General features: G+C 39.7%; 1 protein-coding gene across 8 annotated transcripts in view; it reads left to right on the top strand.

The window, feature by feature from the left end:
- The window catches only part of PTPRE (protein tyrosine phosphatase, receptor type E), a 99646-nt gene extending 83577 nt beyond the window's left edge, over nucleotides 1–16069 (top strand). For all 8 annotated transcript variants that reach the window (XM_027655291.1, XM_027655287.1, XM_027655286.1 and 5 more), the window contains 9 exons: nucleotides 2106–2241; nucleotides 2739–2888; nucleotides 4670–4763; nucleotides 5182–5258; nucleotides 6491–6625; nucleotides 7395–7520; nucleotides 8416–8576; nucleotides 11413–11548; nucleotides 13379–16069. In XM_027655291.1, coding sequence (XP_027511092.1) covers nucleotides 2106–2241; nucleotides 2739–2888; nucleotides 4670–4763; nucleotides 5182–5258; nucleotides 6491–6625; nucleotides 7395–7520; nucleotides 8416–8576; nucleotides 11413–11548; nucleotides 13379–13453 — 1090 coding nt within the window. In that variant the 3' untranslated portion in view covers nucleotides 13454–16069. The remainder of the gene's footprint in view (nucleotides 1–2105; nucleotides 2242–2738; nucleotides 2889–4669; nucleotides 4764–5181; nucleotides 5259–6490; nucleotides 6626–7394; nucleotides 7521–8415; nucleotides 8577–11412; nucleotides 11549–13378) is intronic.
- The last annotated feature ends 3732 nt before the right edge of the window (nucleotides 16070–19801 follow it).

Here is a 19801-nt window from a genome sequence, read left to right as displayed (position 1 = left end):
GTTTGTCACCGGCAGGAAATGCTGTACTTGGCTTAATGAGCAGGAGTAGAGACAAAATAAAGGCAAATATAAAATATCTTAATTAAAATCTGCAGAAATTTAAATATAATGGGCCAAGAGAGCATAGTGTGACCTGTGTCAGCGCTGGGGCCTCAGCCTATGTCAGAAATAAAGGAGGAGAGAGGTGACACTTAATTTCCTTTGGAGCTCAGGATGTGACACCGTTGAATTGTTGGGAAAAGGAAAGGGAAGCCCATCAGGAGTGAGTAACCATCCATTTTTAGTGAGCTTTTAGAAAAATATTACCCAGCCACTGTGACAAAACCAGCTCCATCAAAATCTCGTGGAACTTAATAAAGCACTAATTTGGCATTTGCAAGGAAAGAAGTCAAAACAAGGGCAGGGCGTGGCAGGATTTTCTGACAATTTTTTTATTCCATAAGTTTTTAGAAATAATTTTTTTCCATGAACAGATGAGGATTAGCTGAGTAAGGGATACCCTGGAGGAGGTTAAGGATGGATAAAATCAGGGAAATTCTGAGACAAATGTCAAGATTGGTGAAATTCCCAGCTTTAGGAAGGATATGCAAGGATGGCATTCAGAGCTGGTCTGAAAGAAGGGAACAAGGGGATGGAGCAAGGATGTGTAAGAAGGGACTGTGGCTGTAAAGGGAAGGGAAGTGATGGAGCTGAGTGTGGGGCTGAGGAGGTGAGAGCTCCCAGGAATGAGCAGTGAAGGAAAAATGTGAACCGGACATGGGTGACCCATGCTCAGAGTGGTTCCCAGGATGTTTTAGGAAGAGGAAAAAGTCTATAAACTGGGAGTCAAAGAGTAGGACATGAGGGGGACTCGTCCTTGGTGTCAGAGGTCAAACATGAATGGAAGGAAGCAGCAGGGGTGGAGCCTTGGCCACTATGGGGTGGTTCATGGCCAGTGGCTGGAGGGACCAGAGGGTGGGAGCACTGGATTGAGACGGGTGGGAGTGAGCACAGTCTGCAAAATGGATGATTAAATCCAAAGGGGTTTGGAGGCAGAAAGTTTTAGTGAAAATTTGGTGAAGCTCCATGGTGAAACTCCATAGATCCACTGGTGTCCATCATCCCTCCAGCCCTCTGGAGGGATGGGGGGCCCCTCTGGGGCTTGGAGGCTTTGATTTCACGTGGTGTTTACTGTTAAAAGTGTGTGTGACAGAAAAACTAAGTTGTATTATGAACACAGTATTTTTTTCCTGGTGGTATTTAAAACCTAATGTTTCCTTGCTGAAAACTGTGTCTTTGAGCTGGGGATGAGGGGAGACGTTTTTATCCTGTTCCTGGAGGTGTTTGTGGCCATTCCAGCAAAATAAACCAACTAAAGGTCAAAGGAGAGTTATTAATGCCTAGCACAGGATGCCATGCCCTTTTCCTCTTGAAGGAAGAGCTGAAAGTCGCCGGAGTTGTGTAATTTCTAATGATCGCGCTCCCTCTCGTGGCTGTGAAGGATATAAAACCCAAAAAGTGTTTTGGGATGGCTGTGTTGGGGAATTTGGAACTAAAAATTAGAGGGGAAAAAAATTAAACTTTCACCTTAGACTGAATTATTATAGATGGTCAGTCAGATTTTTTTTTTCCAAAGGTGTTTTTAAATATAATTCTGATGTTGTTAAGCCTGAGCTGGGAAGAGGGGAGTTTTTGTGTTAAAAAAAAAATCACCTTTTTTTTTTTTAAATTTTCATTTTGTTACTGTCATTGTTGAAACGAAGAATGGAGAGGTTTAGATTGGGTATTAAGAAAAATTCCTTCATGGAAAGGGTTGTCCAGCTCTGGCACAGCTGCCCAGAGCAGTGGTGGAGTCCCCATCCCTGGAGAGATTTGAAAGCCATGTAAATGTGGCACCTGGGGACATGGGTTAGTGGTGGCCTTGGCAGTGCTGGGGGAATGGCTGGACTCGATGGTTTTAGAGGGCTTTTCCAACCCTAAACATTCCATGATTCTATGAAATGTCACATTTCCCAGTGACTATTTCAGTTTGGTCTGAGCTCGAGTTCTGCCTGTAGAACTTAGTGCTGTAGCAATTCCGGCAGGTGGGTGATTCCAGAGGTTTCTGTGTGCTCTGTCCCCCCCAGCGCTGGCGTGGGACGCACGGGCACCTTCATAGTCATCGACGCCATCATCGACATGATGCACGCGGAGCACAAGGTGGATGTGTTCGAGTTCGTGTCCAGGATCCGCAACCAGCGGCCACAGATGGTCCAGACTGACGTGAGTGGGCTTTAGTTACAGCTTTTCGTGGTCAGAGAGGAAGATGCTTCTGTATTTCCACTCCAGAATGTCCTCTGCTGTTGCATGCCTGGGTAAAACCAGGTTGGATGGGGCTTGGAGCAACCTGGTCTAGTGGAAGGTGTCCCTGCCTATGGCAGGGGTGGAACTGAAAAATCTTTAAGTTCCCTTCCAACCCAAACCATTCCAGGATTCTGTGAACTGGTTTAGATTGGGAAGAAATGCTTCTCTGTGAGGGTGGTGAGGCTCTGGCACAGGTTGCCCAGAGAAGCTGTGGCTGCCCCATCCCTGGAAGTGTCTAAGGCCAGGTTGGAGCAACCTGGGCTAGTGGAAGGTGTGGAACTGGATGGGCTGTAAGGTCCCTTCCAACCCAAACCATTCCACGGTTTTATGATTTTTAAATGAGATAGGTAAGGCCCAGAATTCCTAGTTTCATCCCTGCTTTACTGTATCCTCACCTGCCTCTCTGTCTCTCCCAGATGCAATACTCCTTCATTTATCAAGCCTTACTCGAGTACTACCTCTATGGGGACACAGAGCTCGACGTGTCATCCCTAGAAAAACACCTCCAGACATCCCACAATGCGGCCCCAAACCTGGTGAAATTGGGGTTGGAGGAAGAATTCAAAGTAAGTATGGAAGTCCTTTGCCATAGGATTCTGAGATTTAAACCAAAAAGATTCAAGTGTCACCTTAAAGGTCCATAAAGGGACCAAGTTGTTCTTTTGGGGTTGCTGTGAATGGTCCTGTGGAGTGGATGAATGGGGCCCTTGCTGAACATCCTGTTCTGGGAATGCTCATTCAGAGCTGTGTTGTTGTACAGGCCTCTTCCTATTTGTTTTTTGTTTGTTTGGAAAGGAAAAGTGGAGTGATTCTCTGGGTCTGGTCTGGAGGCCAGATCAGATAATGCTGGAAGAGGAAACTGGATTACGTGTGTCTAATTTGCATCTCAGTGGGATTGTTAACTCAGAGGTGGCTGATAGGGAGAATTACAGGGAATTTTGCTGAATGTCCAGAGTGTCAGGAAGGTAAATTAAAAAAAAAAAAAGCATTTGTGTTTAGTAGAGAACCCCAAATGCAGAAAACAATCACACTGGCTGTGTCTGATCATTGTTAAAATAGATTTTTAGTGTCCTGAGGGAATAATTAGAACTTTTTTATGACTTTGACCATCCTAAGATATTTATCCTCCATAAAGATCTAAAGTATTAAATGACATCTAGGTGTTAACTGGAGTTATCTCTTTTCTTTGAAGGATTAATTTAATCAGTAATTGGGAACTGGGAAAAGGAAATGACATAAAAATAAGTCAACAAGTTCAAAAATCAACAGTATTGGTCTTTCTAGGGAAGGAAGCAAAGCATTGTTTCCTATTTTTTTTTTTTTTAAATTTCCAAGTTTTTGCTGGGAAGAGTGCAAACAGAGAACAACATTTAGTTCTGCCATTTATTGTGAAAAGCACTGGGATGGCCCAGGAGCACTGAGCCCACCTGCACCAGTCAAAAGTAGAGTCATTTGTAACCAGTGTGAAAGTCCTGACATAAAATCTATTGAACACAGAATTCCAGAGTAGCTGAAAAGGGATTTTTTGGAGGGTAGGGGTTTCTTTTTAATACTTTTTTGTCAATAATTGAGGTTTTCTGGACTTGAGATCTGCTCCTGAAACACAGTGCCTGTCAAATACATGCTGAAAATCTGCTTGCAGCTTGAAAAGTAAATTAGTTTTAATATAAATTGAATTTCTGTTGGATAGTTGCTGAAATGCAGGTGTGTAACTGATCACTTTTTGGTGAGTCCCAGCCCAGCAGAGGCAGTTTGTTGTTGTGTTTTCTTGCACAGTCTTATGGGTGTGTAATGTATATATTACTATTATTATTTATATGTACTATAAAATAATCACTAGGGCAAGAGCAGTGTTTGTCTTCTCTGTCCTGGGAATGCTGTCAGCATAAACTGAATAAATAATAAGGAACATTGGTCCATTCATCAGCAAAAGCTTGACTAAATTGTGTATTAGGTAGAAATGTTTCCCTTTGAGGGTGGTGAGGCCCTGGCACAGGTTGCCCAGAGAAGCTGTGGCTGCCCCATCCTTGGAAGTGTCCAAGGCCAGGTTGGATGGGGTTTGGAGCAACCTGGGCTAGTGGAATGTGTCCCTGCCCATGGCAGGGGGTGGAACCAGAAGAACTTTAATGTCCTTCCAACCTAAACCATTCCATGATTTTATGACTATTATCCTTTCTTAATTTTTATAGACAGGACAATGAAGTGGCTTTTGTGAAAAGTCAGTGTCCCTTTGTGTCACTGTTTTATACCCAATAAAGACACTTTAAAGCCTTCTGAGTGCAGATATGGTGAGTGGGACCCACTTCTATTCCAAGGAGTTTTCATCCTGGTTTGCGTTTTATTCTAGAAGTTAACAAATGTTCGGATCATGAAAGAGAACATGAGAACTGGGAATCTTCCAGCAAATATGAAGAAAGCAAGAGTCATCCAGATCATCCCATGTAAGAGGCCAACTTTTATATACAGAAACAAGTGCTGTAAATACCTGGTTATCCCAAGGCTGTTGTGACTACACAGTGTCTATATGTTGGCAACACATCAGAGCACAGCTCTCCTTATAAAATATATCCTTATATATTCTTATAGAAAGTGAAATACTCTTATAAAGCACCTGCAAACAATTTAATGAATTGATTTTTACTTCATTGATATAAAATCTGTTACAATCAGGTGTTTTGGATTAAATAATTCAGCAGTTTCATCTTTTAAACCAACCTATTTTATGTGGGATTCTTTGCATATTCTTTGTGAAATTCCAAAATACTTGAAAAATGAAAATTTCAGAGGAAAGATTTTGGGGTTTTGTTCTTTCACATGTAGTTGGCAAAAGCAAGACCTGTTTTGGTTTTTTTTCCCTAGATGATTTTAACAGAGTGATTCTCTCAATGAAAAGAGGACAAGAATATACAGACTACATCAATGCTTCCTTCATAGATGTATGTATAAACCATTTCTGTGTATTTAAATTTTAAATCTGATATTTTTCTGTTGCTGATAAGTCTTTTTAGAGACACAGTTGACTTGGCTTATGAAGAACATGAGCTTTTTTGTTTGGGTTTGGCTTATGGGAGTTTCCAAGTCCATTCCTCATCTGGTGTTTTCAATTTCAGTTTAAATGATTTGTGGTTTAAACATTGTCCTTGTTGTTAGATTTATAAATTAAAGCTTTTATTAAATTCTGACAAACAGGCAATGAAACAAATTAGCTACACAACTGACATCCAGCTGTTCCATTATGTGCTTCAGGTTAACAGGTGTAAATATTTGCTCTTCTGAGAAACAGAAAAGTCTGTATTTAGCACAGGGAAAGGCTGTCACAGTGTTTGGGAGCCAGGGTTTACCTGGGCAGGCCTGAATTAATTCCAAGCTTTCTTCCCAGCTACCTGTTGGAACCTGGGCAACCCAGGATTGTGTCTTGGTTTTATTTCAGTATGGGAATTAGTCATTAAGCAGTAAAACCCCATTATCAGCTGAGGATTGTGGATGATCCCATCAGTATGGAAATAAGGAAGGGCTGGATGTGGCACTCAGTGCCGTGGTCTAGTTAACATAGTGGTGTTGAGTCATAGGTTGGACTTGATGATCTGAGGTCTTGTCCAACCTGATTGATTCTGTGACTTTGTGAAATGAAACTGTATCTTAAAATTGAGTTAAAAGTTAATTCTATAGAAAAGCCTGACAGCTGCTGCTGTTATAATGTCATTGTGAAACCTTTTCAGTTCCCTCTTCTTGCAGGATTTCATCCCTTCAGCCATGACTGTAAAAATTCACCTCAGGATTGTGAATTTAGGGGCATTTTTAGAATCACAGATCATTTAGGTTGGAAAAGCCCTCTGAGGTCATCAGATCCAACCATTCCCCAGCACTGCAAAGGCCACCACTAACTCATGTCCCCAAGTGCCACATTCACATGGCTTTTAAATCCCTCCAGGGTGGGGACTCCACCCCTGCCCTGGTGGGCAGTGACAATCCTTTCTTGTGGGGAAATTTTCCCACATCTCCAATCTAAACCTCCCCTGGCACAACTGGAGGCTGTTTCCTCTCATCCTGTCCCTTGTTCCCTGGGAGAAGCCCCCATTTAAGTGGTGATCTCCCTCTGCCCATCAGCTCTGTCCCTCTTCCCTTGTCCCCTCCCATCCCAACTCGTGCTCTCGGTCTCTCCCCGCAGGGCTATCGCCAGAAGGATTATTTCATCGCCACCCAGGGCCCTCTTCCACACACAGTGGAGGATTTCTGGAGGATGGTGTGGGAGTGGAAGTGCCACACCATCGTGATGCTCACAGAGGTCCAGGAGAGGGAGCAGGTACGTGTCCCGTGTCCCACAGCTCCACAGCAAAGCTCTTCCTGTTCTCACCTGCAAAATTAATATTAATTAATATTAATATCAGATAAAATATTTGTTGCCTACAAATCCCAGCAATACAAGGCTTTTTTTTTTTCTTTCCTTTCCTAAAATGAGCACTTGCTTCACTATTTGGTGTGGGCCAGCGTTGCTGCTTTTGCTTGAATTTTTAGAAAACCCACCAAAACTACCAAATATTACAGTTTTTAAAAGCTTTGAGTTCACATTAAAGGATGCCTGACATGAAATAGTGGTTTGGGATTTGGGAAGAAGCTGGACAAAGCTTTTGCATAAACTGTCCTCCCAGCTGGGCCAGTATAAGCTCCAGTGGCTCATTCTGAACCTCTCCTTGTACATCAGTAATTAATGAAGAGATTCCTGCCTATCTCCGTGTGCTGCAGGTTGGAGATTCCAGGTTCAACACTGCATCCAGGGTGTTCTAGTGCTGAGAAATCCTTTTGCTTTGTGATTTTGTGAGGTTTTTAACAATATTGCTTTCAGGAGTTACATATGTTTTAAAGCAACAACTGCCATCTGTGCCTTCTGAGCCCTTTTCATCTTAATGGTTTATATTACAGAAACATTTTATTACTTACTAATAGTTATTAGTGCTTGCAATACAAACTGTTTAGAGCAGTGCTGGATGTCACCTCCTATGTCAGAGATTCATGACAATGTAGAGAACTGGGAAAAAATTCAAGGAATGTTTACAGTCCTCTGGATTTTGCAGGAAAAATGTTGCCAGTACTGGCCATCGGAGGGCTCTGTGACTCACGGAGAGATCACCGTGGAAATCAAGAGTGACAGCCTGTTAGATGCCATCAGTGTGAGGGACTTCCTGGTCACATACAGTCAGGTAATCCTTTTAAAATTCTGGGAGGTAGTTTTTCCATTTCAAGGTATTTACAAATATGATTTTGCATCTTAAATTTGTGGATTTTTATCTAAGCCTCAATGTGGCTAATCTGACATTAAGAGGAAACTTAAATGATACATTTTTGCTTAAAGCAAAATCAAAAATTCTGGTCAGTAAAGCAGGTGAGTTTAGGGAGGGGTTTAATTGTTTTGTTCTGGCTGTTATTCCCAGATTTTCTACTGTCTCCCACATAGATGTAAAGGAAAATTTGATACAAGATTTTTCATAGAATCACAGACTGACTTGGGTTGGAAGGGACCTTAAAACTCATCCCATGGGCAGGGACACCTTCCACTATCCCAGGTTGCTCCAAACCTCATCCAACCTGGCCTTGGACACTTCCAGGAATGGGGCAGCCACAGCTTCTCTGAGCAACCTGTGTGTGCTTTTAGTGTGCTTTTAATCAAGACAAGGCCAATAACTGTGAAATTTCAAAGTGTTGTGCAAAGCTGAGTCCATGATTTGGGTTGTCTCAGCAGCACTTTGGATTTGGCCTGTACAGAAGGAAAGTTTTCAACTGTTCCTACTCAGGATGAACAATCTCTCAGTTGAAACAGATGAAACAGCTCTGCAAATCCAAAGGAAAATTTTAGAGGGAACTTACGAGCAGAGTGGTTGGGGGATTTCAAAACAGCCCTGTCAGGTCTGCACAGCCAGGATAGAGCCATGGAACATTAAAGTTGGAAATAAGATCATCAAGTCCATCAAGGTTCATGATATATTATGGATCAGGTTGCAAGTACTGTAACAGTGCAGAATTTATGCTATAGATGTTCAAGGAGGGTGTTTATTTTGAGGTAAAAAATGGCTAAATGTGGTGTTTTCCTGCCCACAGGGTAACCAGGAGAAGCAGAGCAGGCTCGTCCGGCAGTTCCACTTCCATGGGTGGCCAGAAATCGGGATTCCTGCGGAAGGGAAGGGGATGATTGACCTCATTGCAGCCGTGCAGAAGCAGCAGCAGCAAACAGGGAATCACCCCATCACTGTGCACTGCAGGTGAGTCCTCTCTGGGCTTCAGTAACCTGGGGTTTGGACTTGAACTTGGGTTTGTTAAACTCTGAGATGGTGCTCAAATGTTCTGTGCAGGGGAAAATGCTGCTGGATTTTACAAACTGTCAGGAGAATAAAATATATCCCTAATCTAAGCTCAAGGAAAATGTGCCCCTGTCCTTGAGAGCAGAGAGAAAACAATATTTTAATAATAATTAATGATAATAATAATAATTAATGCTGATTGGAAGCTTGATTATTACTTGGGACATGATAATGTGTTTGTCCTATGTCAGATTTTCACTGTTTGTTTTTCTGGGTTTTCTTAATTGTGTGCTTTTATTGGACCTTTTTTTTTACCTTTCTTTTTGAATGGTATAACTTGTGCTTTTCATCTGTTTTTTTTTCAAATTATATTTTGCAGAGTGTGGGGTTTTTATCAGTCTTAAAATTTGTCTTTGCTCTTTCCGTAGTAGATCTGCTGATTTAAAAACAAAAAATAGCAGTAAAAGTGGTATAATGCCATTTCCTCATTCAGAAATCATGAAGATTTCTGGAAACTTTTCCCTATTGAATAAACATTTAAAAGTTTTTTTGAGACCTTTATTTTTTAAGTATATAAAAATACTGATACTTTGTATTTTCATAGCAGGTTCCATTCAGCACTTTGAAACTTCTTTGCTTTTAATTTTTTTTTTTAAATTTTATAAATCAATAAAGCTTTTTCTGTTTTCTGGTCAAGACAAAGTCAAGTTGACAGTACACAGGGACAGGCTCAGTAGAGTTTCAGAGCCCTAAAGATCATGACACAAAAAAATCTTGTGTTGTCTCTGATTGCCCCAGAAATGGATCATTTAATTTGTTCTGAATTCTGGCCTTTTAAATCTCTTCTCTCAGCCATGTTGTACAAGATAAACTGACTTTCCTGGACCATTGTTTATCTTCTAGCAGTATATGAACGTCAATATATGTAAATAATTTTATATTTAAAAACACTTGTTCTGTTAATTGTGGTATTTCCTCCACCTGTCTGTGATCCCACTGAGAAATGCTTGGCAGCATTAACTGTCTTTTATTTTGCTCTGATTGAAGTTTCCAGGGTGCTCTTTCAGTCTCTGGTGTATGTTTGACTGTCTGAAGTCACCTGTATTTTCAAATACAGCAAAGAAGTCCTGGGAGCTTGAGCCATGACTTATATTTATTGGTTTTTTGGAATGTGATCTTATAAAAATATATATTAATTGTCAAAACTTTCTCCTCCTTGCCTTGCAAGTGTTTTGCTCCCTTGGGATCTGAGGGTTCCCCCACTCCACAGTGATGATATTTTGGGTTTTGTTTTTTAACACTTGATTTGAAATACTGAATTATAATTACAGTGGGTAAAATATCAAGGAGTTCTTACCAGTAATTTAAGAGATTAAAAACTAATGTCTTTGATTTGCCCAAATTAGTTGTGTAAGAATTAGTTGTGCTATTTATGGCTTCTACTTTTACAAGCTTTTAGACCTGAGGCCTTAGTTTAATAATTAGCACGTATTTTTCCTAGCTTTAAAAAAAAAAAAAATCTACTTCAATCCTTGTAAAAAGGATTAAAAAGAAAACAAAACCCAACCCACACAATGTATTCAGGATTTTAAATGCTGAAAATTCTCTCCTGTCCCTCCTTGAACGGCCTGTACCTCCCAGCTTTTGAGTTACCTGACTTCCTCTGTGAAGTCACACTTGAGTCTTCAAATATAAATGAATGTGATGTTATGAATAATTAAACACATTTCAAGTCTCAGTCTGATTTTTTCAGAGTGGTCACATGAACTTGTGAAAATTCTGTTCGTTTTTCCAGCTATTTAAGAACAGTTGAAGGAGCTGCTAAAAATGATCATTTTAAAGTAGAATCAAGACATAACCCTAAATAGTTCAGAAGGGTTTTGCTGAGTTGCCAACAGAGTTTGAAGTCCATCTGTTCTCAGTCCTCACTCCCTTCTCTTCCAGTGTTTGTCTGCAGCTGCCTCTAATAAACTATAAAAGGTTTCTGTGTTATTTAGAGGCCACTTAATTCTGGGGTTTGCCCAGTCTTTGCCCATTCTGAGTGTCCTTTGCCTTCCAACTTTCTGTTTCAGGAAATGAAATTTCACTTTCTTAACTTCTTTTATTTTAAAGGGAGTTGCAGGAAGAGAAGTGAGCATGCAAAAGGTAGTGCTGTGTATTTTCAGTATTTTCTCCTGCATTTCAAATGCATCCATAGTAAAAATTATTAAATTAATTAAAGTACCTAAATTTGTATGGGCTGTAAGGATTTGCTAAAAGCCTGTTTTCAGAGGAAAGAAGGAAAGTGAGCCAAGCACAAGGAGATGCATCTCTTTTACACAGGTAGATACAGAGAGGACAAGGGGGGATGATTGTAAACTAATAATGGAGAGATTTAGATGAGATATTAGGAAGAAATTCTTCCCTGTAACGGTGGTGAGGGGCTAGAATAGAATTCCCAGTGAAGCTGTGGCTGCCCCATCCCTGGAAGTGTTCAAGGCCAGGTTGGATGGGGTTTGGAGCAACCTGGGCTAGTGGAAGGTGTCCCTGCCTGTGGCAGGGGATGGAATGAGATGATCTTTAAGGTTCCTTCCAGCCCAAACTGTTTAATGAGTCATTAAAATCATTACAGTTGGATAGGACATTTTCCATCAAATTGCTTTGCACTAATGATAACAATAGCAATAATAATAATTCTTGTCCATACAGGAATATAAATCCCAACCTAATAGATGTATTTGGCTATTCTATGTTCCTGTTATTGCTCTTTTACCATTTTTATCCCAGTTTATGCCATGCAAACATGTTTTCCTTGCAGTGCTGGTGCAGGGAGAACAGGGACCTTCATAGCACTGAGCAACATCCTGGAAAGAGTGAAGGCTGAAGGGCTGCTGGATGTGTTTCAAGCTGTGAAGAGCTTAAGACTGCAAAGGCCACACATGGTGCAAACACTGGTAGGATGTTTAACAACCCAGATATCTGTTTGTAAATATTCTTAGGGGAGGAGAACAAAGGGGGTTTTCTTGCAGGTTGCCATAAATTATGCATGATGGCTGCGTGTGTACAAGGTATTATCAGAAATCTGGGCTTTTATATGGGTTTTTTTATAGCATTTCTAGAAACACAACTTGGCTAAATGTTCTGTGTCTTTTAGGAACTTAAGGCAGTTAAACCAAAATCTTTAGTGTTGCAGATGACAAAATATACAGTGAAATAAATGTTTTTTAAGCTATTTCTCACTTGTTCTTTCTTTCCTTAATGTGTCTGGTCATAAATCGGCTCAAAGTTGGTCACTGGAAGACAGAAACATGGAATCATGGAATGGTTTGGGTTGGAAGGGACCTTTAGAATTATCCACTTTCACCTCCTTGCCATAGGCAGGGACACCTTCCACTAGACCAAGTTGCTCCAAGCCCCGTCCAACCTGGCGTTAAACACTCCAGGGATTGAAAGTCCCATTCCTGGAAATGTCTGACTTGTTTAAAATCTTTTTTAAGTCTTCCTTAAAGTGAACAACTAATATGTGAAGCCTAGTCCAGATAATTTTCCCTATTGAATAAACATTAAAAAGTTTTTTTGAGACTTTTATTTTTTAAATATATAAAAATACTGATACTTTGTATTTTCATGGCAGCTTCCATTCAGCACTTTGAAACTTCTTTAGATACAATTATCTCAATCCCCGTTTTCCAGGTGGATGTTTTCTCTGTCCTACAGATGGGCAGAAAGGGGAGTTTGATTATCCACAGTTATGCTAAGACAAGGATAAAATGCTTTTTTGGGGGGTCTGGCTCTGGGATTTAATAATGTCAGTTGAGGGTGTAATTGCCACAGATATTCCCAGCTGAGCCTGTAGGAGGGCTCCTGCTGAGCTCAGCTTTCCAGCATGAAAGAATTCAAATGCCAGTTCTGTTTGTTATCAGTGTTGTTACAGATTTTGTAATCCAGCAAATCATGTTGAAGGCATATCAGCATGCCTGGAAAATCAGGATGTGTCCATCTTTAGGATGGAGAGGGCCAGCCAGCAGGATAACAGACAGGCTGGGAGAGCTGGGGGTGTTCACCTGGAGAAGGGAAGGCTCCAGTGCCTAAAGGGGCTCCAGGAGAGCTGGAGAGGGACTTTGGACACAGGCCTGGAGGGACAGGACAAGGGGGAATGGCTTCCCACTGCCAGAGGGCAGGGTTAGATGGGATACTGCAAAGAAATTGTTGGCTGTGAGGGTGGTGAGGCCCTGGGACAGGTTGCCCAGAGAAGCTGTGGCTGCCCCATCCCTGGAAGTGTCCAAGGCCAGGTTGGATGGGGCTTGGAGCAACCTGGGCTAGTGGAAAGTGTCCCTGCCCATGGGAGGGGGTGGGACTGGATGAACTTTTAAGGTCCCTTCCAAACCATTCCAGGATTCTGATTCCATGATTCTCCCTGGGGAATGCTTAGGAGCAGTTTCCTGCTGTAACAGGAGACCAGTGACAGAAGAGACCGTGAGCTGCTGGATTTAAATGAGAACCAGGTCTAAGAATGGATTCACTTTAAGGAGCATCACCTAGAAAGCTTAAAGAATTCATTTTAACTGCAGAGCAACAATCATCCTGTATTTGACATAAAAAGCAAGATAAGGGGTTTTTTTATTCAAAATAGTAAATACATAAATAGAAATCAGAACAGACCAGTTCTCAGCTGCTGGTCCCAGCTAGAACATGTTGCATTTATCATTGGGATTTGCAGAAGTCTCAATGTACTGAGACAACACAATCCAAGCACATTTTGATGTGGTTTTCTTGTTTTTCAGGAACAGTATGAATTCTGCTACAGAGTGGTACAAGATTTCATCGACATCTTTTCTGATTATGCTAATTTTAAATGAGAATTCTGCCTTATTTTTTAATTTGTCTGTACAAAATGTTGTATATTCTGTTAATTTATTCCATGTCATTTTGGTTGTTGAGTCTACTGTAAATACAATGTTGTGTTTGCTCTTAAAGTTGCATTTGCTGTACAGAGTTCTTTCTTAAATATAAATATCTTCTAAAGGGAAGTATAATGTTCCTGTACTGTATAGATCTGTAAGATGGGATAGAAATCTTTATTCTAAATAAGAGTAAATTCACTCTTGAGGGTCTGTTTCTCGAGTTTTGCCACTCATAATTATTTATCGATAATGTTATGTCCCAATTCTTGACGTTTTTGACAGGTGATTTATGGTTCATACTAAAAAAAAAGCCAGTTGTGGTACCTATGTCTAAGCATATTTTGGCCATAAATTTCTCTTCACTATGGAAATAGTTATTTATTTTTAAAGGCTGTTTTTAAGAGCCTTCAGATTGATGGCAGTTTGATTTTGAGTCTTGCTGTCCATAAAGTGTAAACACAGATTTGAATTTTTGAGTTAATATACCTTTCAAAGTAATTTTGTTCTTTCCTGAATATCACACTTTTAAATCAATTTAAAAAGACAATAATGTGAGTTTACCACTATTTTGAGAATATTTTACATATGTGAAGAGTCTATTTTGCAGCAGCTGAACTTGTCCACTCAAAGAGCAAGGCCAGAAATGGAGTTAAAGCTTTTCTATTTACAGGAGCAGAATTTCCCACTTCTTTTAGCAAAGGCAAAAGAGATAAACTCTTATTGCTTGATGTGATTAAGAATATTGGAGAAAACATTTTACTAACAGTTTAATGCCAGAAACATTGTGTTGAAGCAAAAAGTTCTTACCCTCCCATATATGTTATCAAAAAAGGACTGTTTCGTTTCTCTAAAGGGGGTGTATGATTGTGTACAGAAATATATTTTTAATGGAAGTACTACTGATAATAGAATTGGTGAAATAACATTTCAAAGTCTATATTAGAGCCCCGAACAGGAGGTTTGGGGGTTAGAAAATCCAAAAATCACAGGGCATCCGAATGTTGAATAATTCAAAAGTGGATCTTTCCCACTCTTTCCAAGGCACCTATGACTTGAAGAGCACAAAGGAGGTGAATCTGTACTTTAATTACATAATTAGTATGCAATTCTGTCTTGTCCAGTTGGGCTTTTTTGATGCAAACATAAAAATTATTTCAAATAAGCAGCTTCCACTGAGCATTTCCCTGCTGCTCCTGAACTATATTATCCCATTTCTGATAAAAATCACATTGTACCAGTGCAAGGGAACAGGAAGGTGTCCACACCTCTCCTTCCTTGTCATGCTGGATGGAAAAAGTTGCAGGTTAGGAATTCCTAAGCTATTCCCACGCTGCTTCTTGTCTTCCCATCGATGCACTTCTGTATTTATTTGTACAGTGAATTTTGCACTTAAAAAAAAAGATTGTTGAAAGACTAAAACCTTTGTTGTGAGTCTCTATGAGAAGATACACTCAAGCCACAGTGTTGAGTAATGGAAATGAGCTCTGAGGAAGTTTCCATTTACTGCTGCATGCTGAAAGTCCATCAAAATTTACAAAAGCCATCAAATAAATTCAGTGTGGACACAGTGGGGGTTTCAGAATGATTGTTTGTAGCACAGGGAGACTGAGAGAGGTTAAATGAGGACGGAGAATAATGCAAAGAAATTCCCATTTTCTGATCCTGATGTCAGGATCTTTCCAGGCATTTAGTTTGGATAGTAATTTCTCTGTTGGACAGATTTTGGGGTCCCTTGGGTAAAAACTTGGATTGGAAGCTGTCTCAGGGCAACAGTGATTTAGTGTGATGTTGTTGGGGTCTCACAGCCCCCACAGCAACAGGAGCTGCAGCACAACAACCAGTAGTAGGATGGAGTTAAACTGAAACTTTAAATACTCAGTGGGTACTCAGATTTTAGTTGGTAACTGCATTCAGATTTCTAGGAGGAGAGAGAAATACCTAAAATATATTTCAGGAGTCACAGCTAAAGCTCCGAAATGAGTTTTTCATCATTTGGAAAGCTTTGCTTCCCAGTCCTTGTGTCCAGCCTGATCCCTGGGGAGCTGTGTCCTGGTGGAGATGAATTTTCCTTTAAATTCCCTTACATTGCATGGAATGGCTTTCAAAGGCCAAATAGTTGGATTGGAAGTTGTACATTCTGATCTGTCTGTGGTTTTGGTCACTGTGTGACTTGACTGTTGATGTGTTCAGATTGGTTCCAGTTCACCTCAGCATTTAAGCTTCACGACATCTTTATTCCATAATCCGTGGGGGTTCCATGGGTTCCATGTTCCTGGAGCAATCCCTTAAGTGCTTTGCTGAATTGGGCCTTAATGAAGAATGCATATTGTAATTACAGTGTTTTTTAGGCTATTTTTATGTATCAGTTTTTTAAACTTTTCAAACAAGCCTGACCACCCATGTTCAGTATTTTGAAATGTTTTCCTTTCTCTCATCCCATTTTTCCATGTAAAGTTATGGAAACTTTTCTGTATAACCAAAATGTATTTAATTTGTCAAATCTTTATAATATATGGATGTATTATACAGTTTCAGCTCTTATTATTTCCTTTTATTACATTTCTAATTTGATCTCGCTGTGTTTTTAATGCCAGTGAATGTTGCTGAATTATTTGTACATGCAAATCACAGGATCTAATACATTCTGATGCAAGAACAAAGCTTCCTTTTTATTCTCAAACTGCATTACTTCCTTTAAATCTTTGAATTTCATTCCTCTGCTGTGGGTTCATTTGAATTAAGTATTCTAAAAGAGTTGAAATCCATTATCTAGATAAGTATTTTCAGTGCTTATCTGCAGCTGGATGTGGGGAATAATCTGGTTCATGTTGGGGCTGAACATATAAAGTGTAGAAACTCATGGCAGCAGCTGAAATCCAGGTCTTTCCAAACTGTGTGGATAAGTAGGATCTGACAATGCAGAGCTTTGACATGTCTTTTAAATATAGTGAAATAATACAGTGATAAATTATGGTGTCATAGCAAGATAAAAATAGTAGCTAAACTTGCAGGTAAGTTGAAAGTTCACTGTAGCGAACAGCAATTTTTAAATTCATTTCCACAAAGCTTTATATTGGACATCTTGCTAAAAATAATCAATAAGGCCCTGCTGCTGTAACAAGGAGGGAGGTTTGAGTAAACCAGGAGTAACCATACTCAGAGATTACAATCCTGATGGAAAGCTTTATTTGCCAAGTAGGATTTAATGAAGCAATATTTCTCTTGGACCCCTTTGGCCCTGTATACCCAACACCTCCCATCCTACCTTTTCACTGCAGGTAATTTTAGGATTATTGTTTCTACAGTTGTTTGGAAGAACTTGTGCTCTGCATGTCCCTCCTGTGCACTGTTGTAACATTTGCAAATGAGAGGAAACGGCCTCAAATTGTGCCAGGAGATGTTTAGATTGGAGATTAGGGAAAATATTTTCAGGGAAATGGTTGGAAAGCATTGGAATGGGCTGCCCAGGGAGTCACCATCCTTGGAAGTGTTCAGAACATGTGTGCATGTGGCACTTGAGGACACTGGTTAGTGATGAACTTGCTGGTGGTGCTGGTTGACAGTTGCACTTGGTGATCTTGGAGGTCTTTTCCAAACTTAACAATTCTATGATTTGAATTTTCCATTACGTGTAAAAGCTATCAATTTTAACTTTTTAAAATAATTCCAGGTGAGCTGATAAAATGTTTTATGTAACTGGATCTTGTACTTTTAGCATCTCTCAAGGTGCACAGCTTGAAGTTAGCTTGGTGTGAGGACAGACAGATGCCTTGGGGTGGTTTCAGAAAATAGAAGACTCTCAAGTATTAATCAGTTATTAATTAATATTTTTAAATAGAAATAAATATTGCTAACTGTAATTATTGATTACTACAGCTCTGCACAATTTCTACAATGAACATATGGATGTTCTTATACTGCACTGATGGTAAAGTGTTTTGTTTTGGTTTTTTTTATTTCTAAACGTTGCAAAGAAATGCCATAAAGACCTTGTACTTCTTTATCTTGTGAGGAAGATGATTCTGGTTTTAGAAACTCAGCTTTTAGGAAAAAAACCACACTTGAATTATAAACTGTTCATGAAATATATTTATTTTAATGGGTTATTTAAACAATATAAACTAAGGCAGATCAAAGACGTGTTTGTTCTGTTTAGGGCATATATATCAAGTCCAAGCAATGCTTTGCCTAATACAGAAATTATTCAATGCACAAATTGTTCAATTGAGAATTTTTCAAGCAATTGAACTTCACTGTGAGTGTTCTTCATCTGAGGTATTAAAGGATTAGGTTGTAATTTAGATCCTTTCGTAAGAGCTTTGTTCTAATGACTTTTATACATTTTCTGTGCTGCTTTGCACAAAGTAGGGGAATTACTGAGTTATTAATCGAGTTGAGACTTTGCCAAGGAAGTTCTTTCCATAAATAATCATTTTATTCTTTCACCTGTTTCCATTGCATGAAAAACTGTTCCAGTGTTTCCCTGAATGTCACACTCAAACTGTCCATAAACTTTGAACAAAAGATCTGTGCTGTGACTTCTTTCTAGTTGGGTGGACACAAAGAAAGGAAAACTCTCCCAGTCAGGAAGATCTTGAGAAGGAATTGTTGAGCACAGTATTTTCTAGTTGAGATTTTTATAGTAACCTTGTCCTTCCAAAGCCTGGAGGGAGCCTGACAGGAAAGATGGAGAGAGTTTACAGGAGCCTGGAGGGACTGGACAAGGGGGAATGGCTTCAAAGTGACAGAGGGCAGGGGGAGATGGGATAGTGGGAAGGAATTGTTGTCTGTGAGGGTGGGGAGGCCCTGGCACAGGTTGCCCAGAGAAGCTGTGGCTGCCCCATCCCTGGAGGTGTCCAAGACCAGCTTGGACGGGGCTTGGAACAACCTGGGCTAGTGGAAGGTGTCCCTGCCCGTGGCAGGGGGTGGGACTTAAAGTCCCTTCCAACCCAAACCGTTCTGTGATTCTGTGATTCGTGGATCAAGTAGAAGTTGTTTCCAAGGAAGCAGCACCTGGTATAGCTTTCCTCCCATGTTTGTAAGTACTCAGGTAAAGTATGTATTCTATACTTTAACTTAGATTGATTTCATTTGCTGAATCCAGTGGAATCTTTCCTTGGTCCTAAAAAACAAGTGTATAAATGGCTGACTCGGGTGTGCAAAAGGACTGAGTGGGTGATGCAAAATCCCTCTTAAGGTCACCCTTAGGATTAAAATTGATCTACTGAAGTTGATTGCAAAACTCCCTGGATTTACTGACTAAGAATTTTCTTCCCAGATCAAGCACATGGTGGGATTTCTTGGGATTGCCCTGGGCAGGGCCAGGAGTTGGACTGGATTATTGTTGTGGGTGATTTTTTAATCCTTTGGAATTGGCAAATCTTACACAGATCCAGACCATGTCCAGTCCCGGGTATGGACTGCAAAGCATTAATTTATATTTAAAAACTGACATAATTTTGATGTGTCATTGTGTCATTTGCTTCCCAGTCATCTTTCCTGGCTTTGGAGCCTTTCTGTGCCTATTGAAAAGCTGCTTTTCAAGATGAACTTTGATTACTGGAAATAGAGATTTTGTTTAAAAATATTAGTGCTTCCCATAATGATCTTTCCCAGTTTCTTTCTGGTAATAGTTTATTATATTCTTTCATCATTTTAAAGAGAAATGTATTATTTCAAAGTATTTCTTAAATGTGGATAGAAACAATTTTGGAAAATATGTCCTATTTTTTTCATAAATTTATGCAGATTCTTCCCACATAAAATAATTTATCACAATGAGTTTCTGTGCATGAATACAAGCATTCAAAAATCTTGGGTGCAATAATGTGTCAGTGCAATAAACTCTCATTTTAAGAGAGGAAATCTATTGCAAAACTTTAAATTTCAGGCGTTCATCACACAATAACTCCTCGTCTCCAGATTTGCCTAATTATTGATTTATTTAATACCTATATACCTTATAAAAGCCCTAATTTAGTAAAATTTTTAACTGGAACTTGTGTTTTTTAGTTAAAAAGCAGTGGTGCTACAAATCTGTGTAAGTTTCATTTAGGGCTTCCAAACCACCAGTTCAGACACTTGAACAAAACAGGATCCTCACAGGAGGAGTTAAGATGCTGATTTTAAAGGAAATTCAAGCACTGACTTAAAATAAATTATTTTTCTCTCCATTTTTGACAGTTGACAATTTTAGTTCAGCATGGATTCAGGTATATTTGTCTGCTTGTGCTCCCCCTAAATTAAATGTTCCCAAATTAACCCAACAGCAAATTCAAGCCTTGAAGAAAATGCCTTTTATTT

This window comes from Corapipo altera, unplaced genomic scaffold (assembly GCF_003945725.1).
Source record: "Corapipo altera isolate COAL_440 unplaced genomic scaffold, ASM394572v1 180, whole genome shotgun sequence".
NCBI lineage: Eukaryota > Metazoa > Chordata > Aves > Passeriformes > Pipridae > Corapipo > Corapipo altera.
The sequence above is the reverse complement of the archived record's forward strand: the minus strand, read 5'-3'. Positions and strand labels throughout refer to the sequence as shown.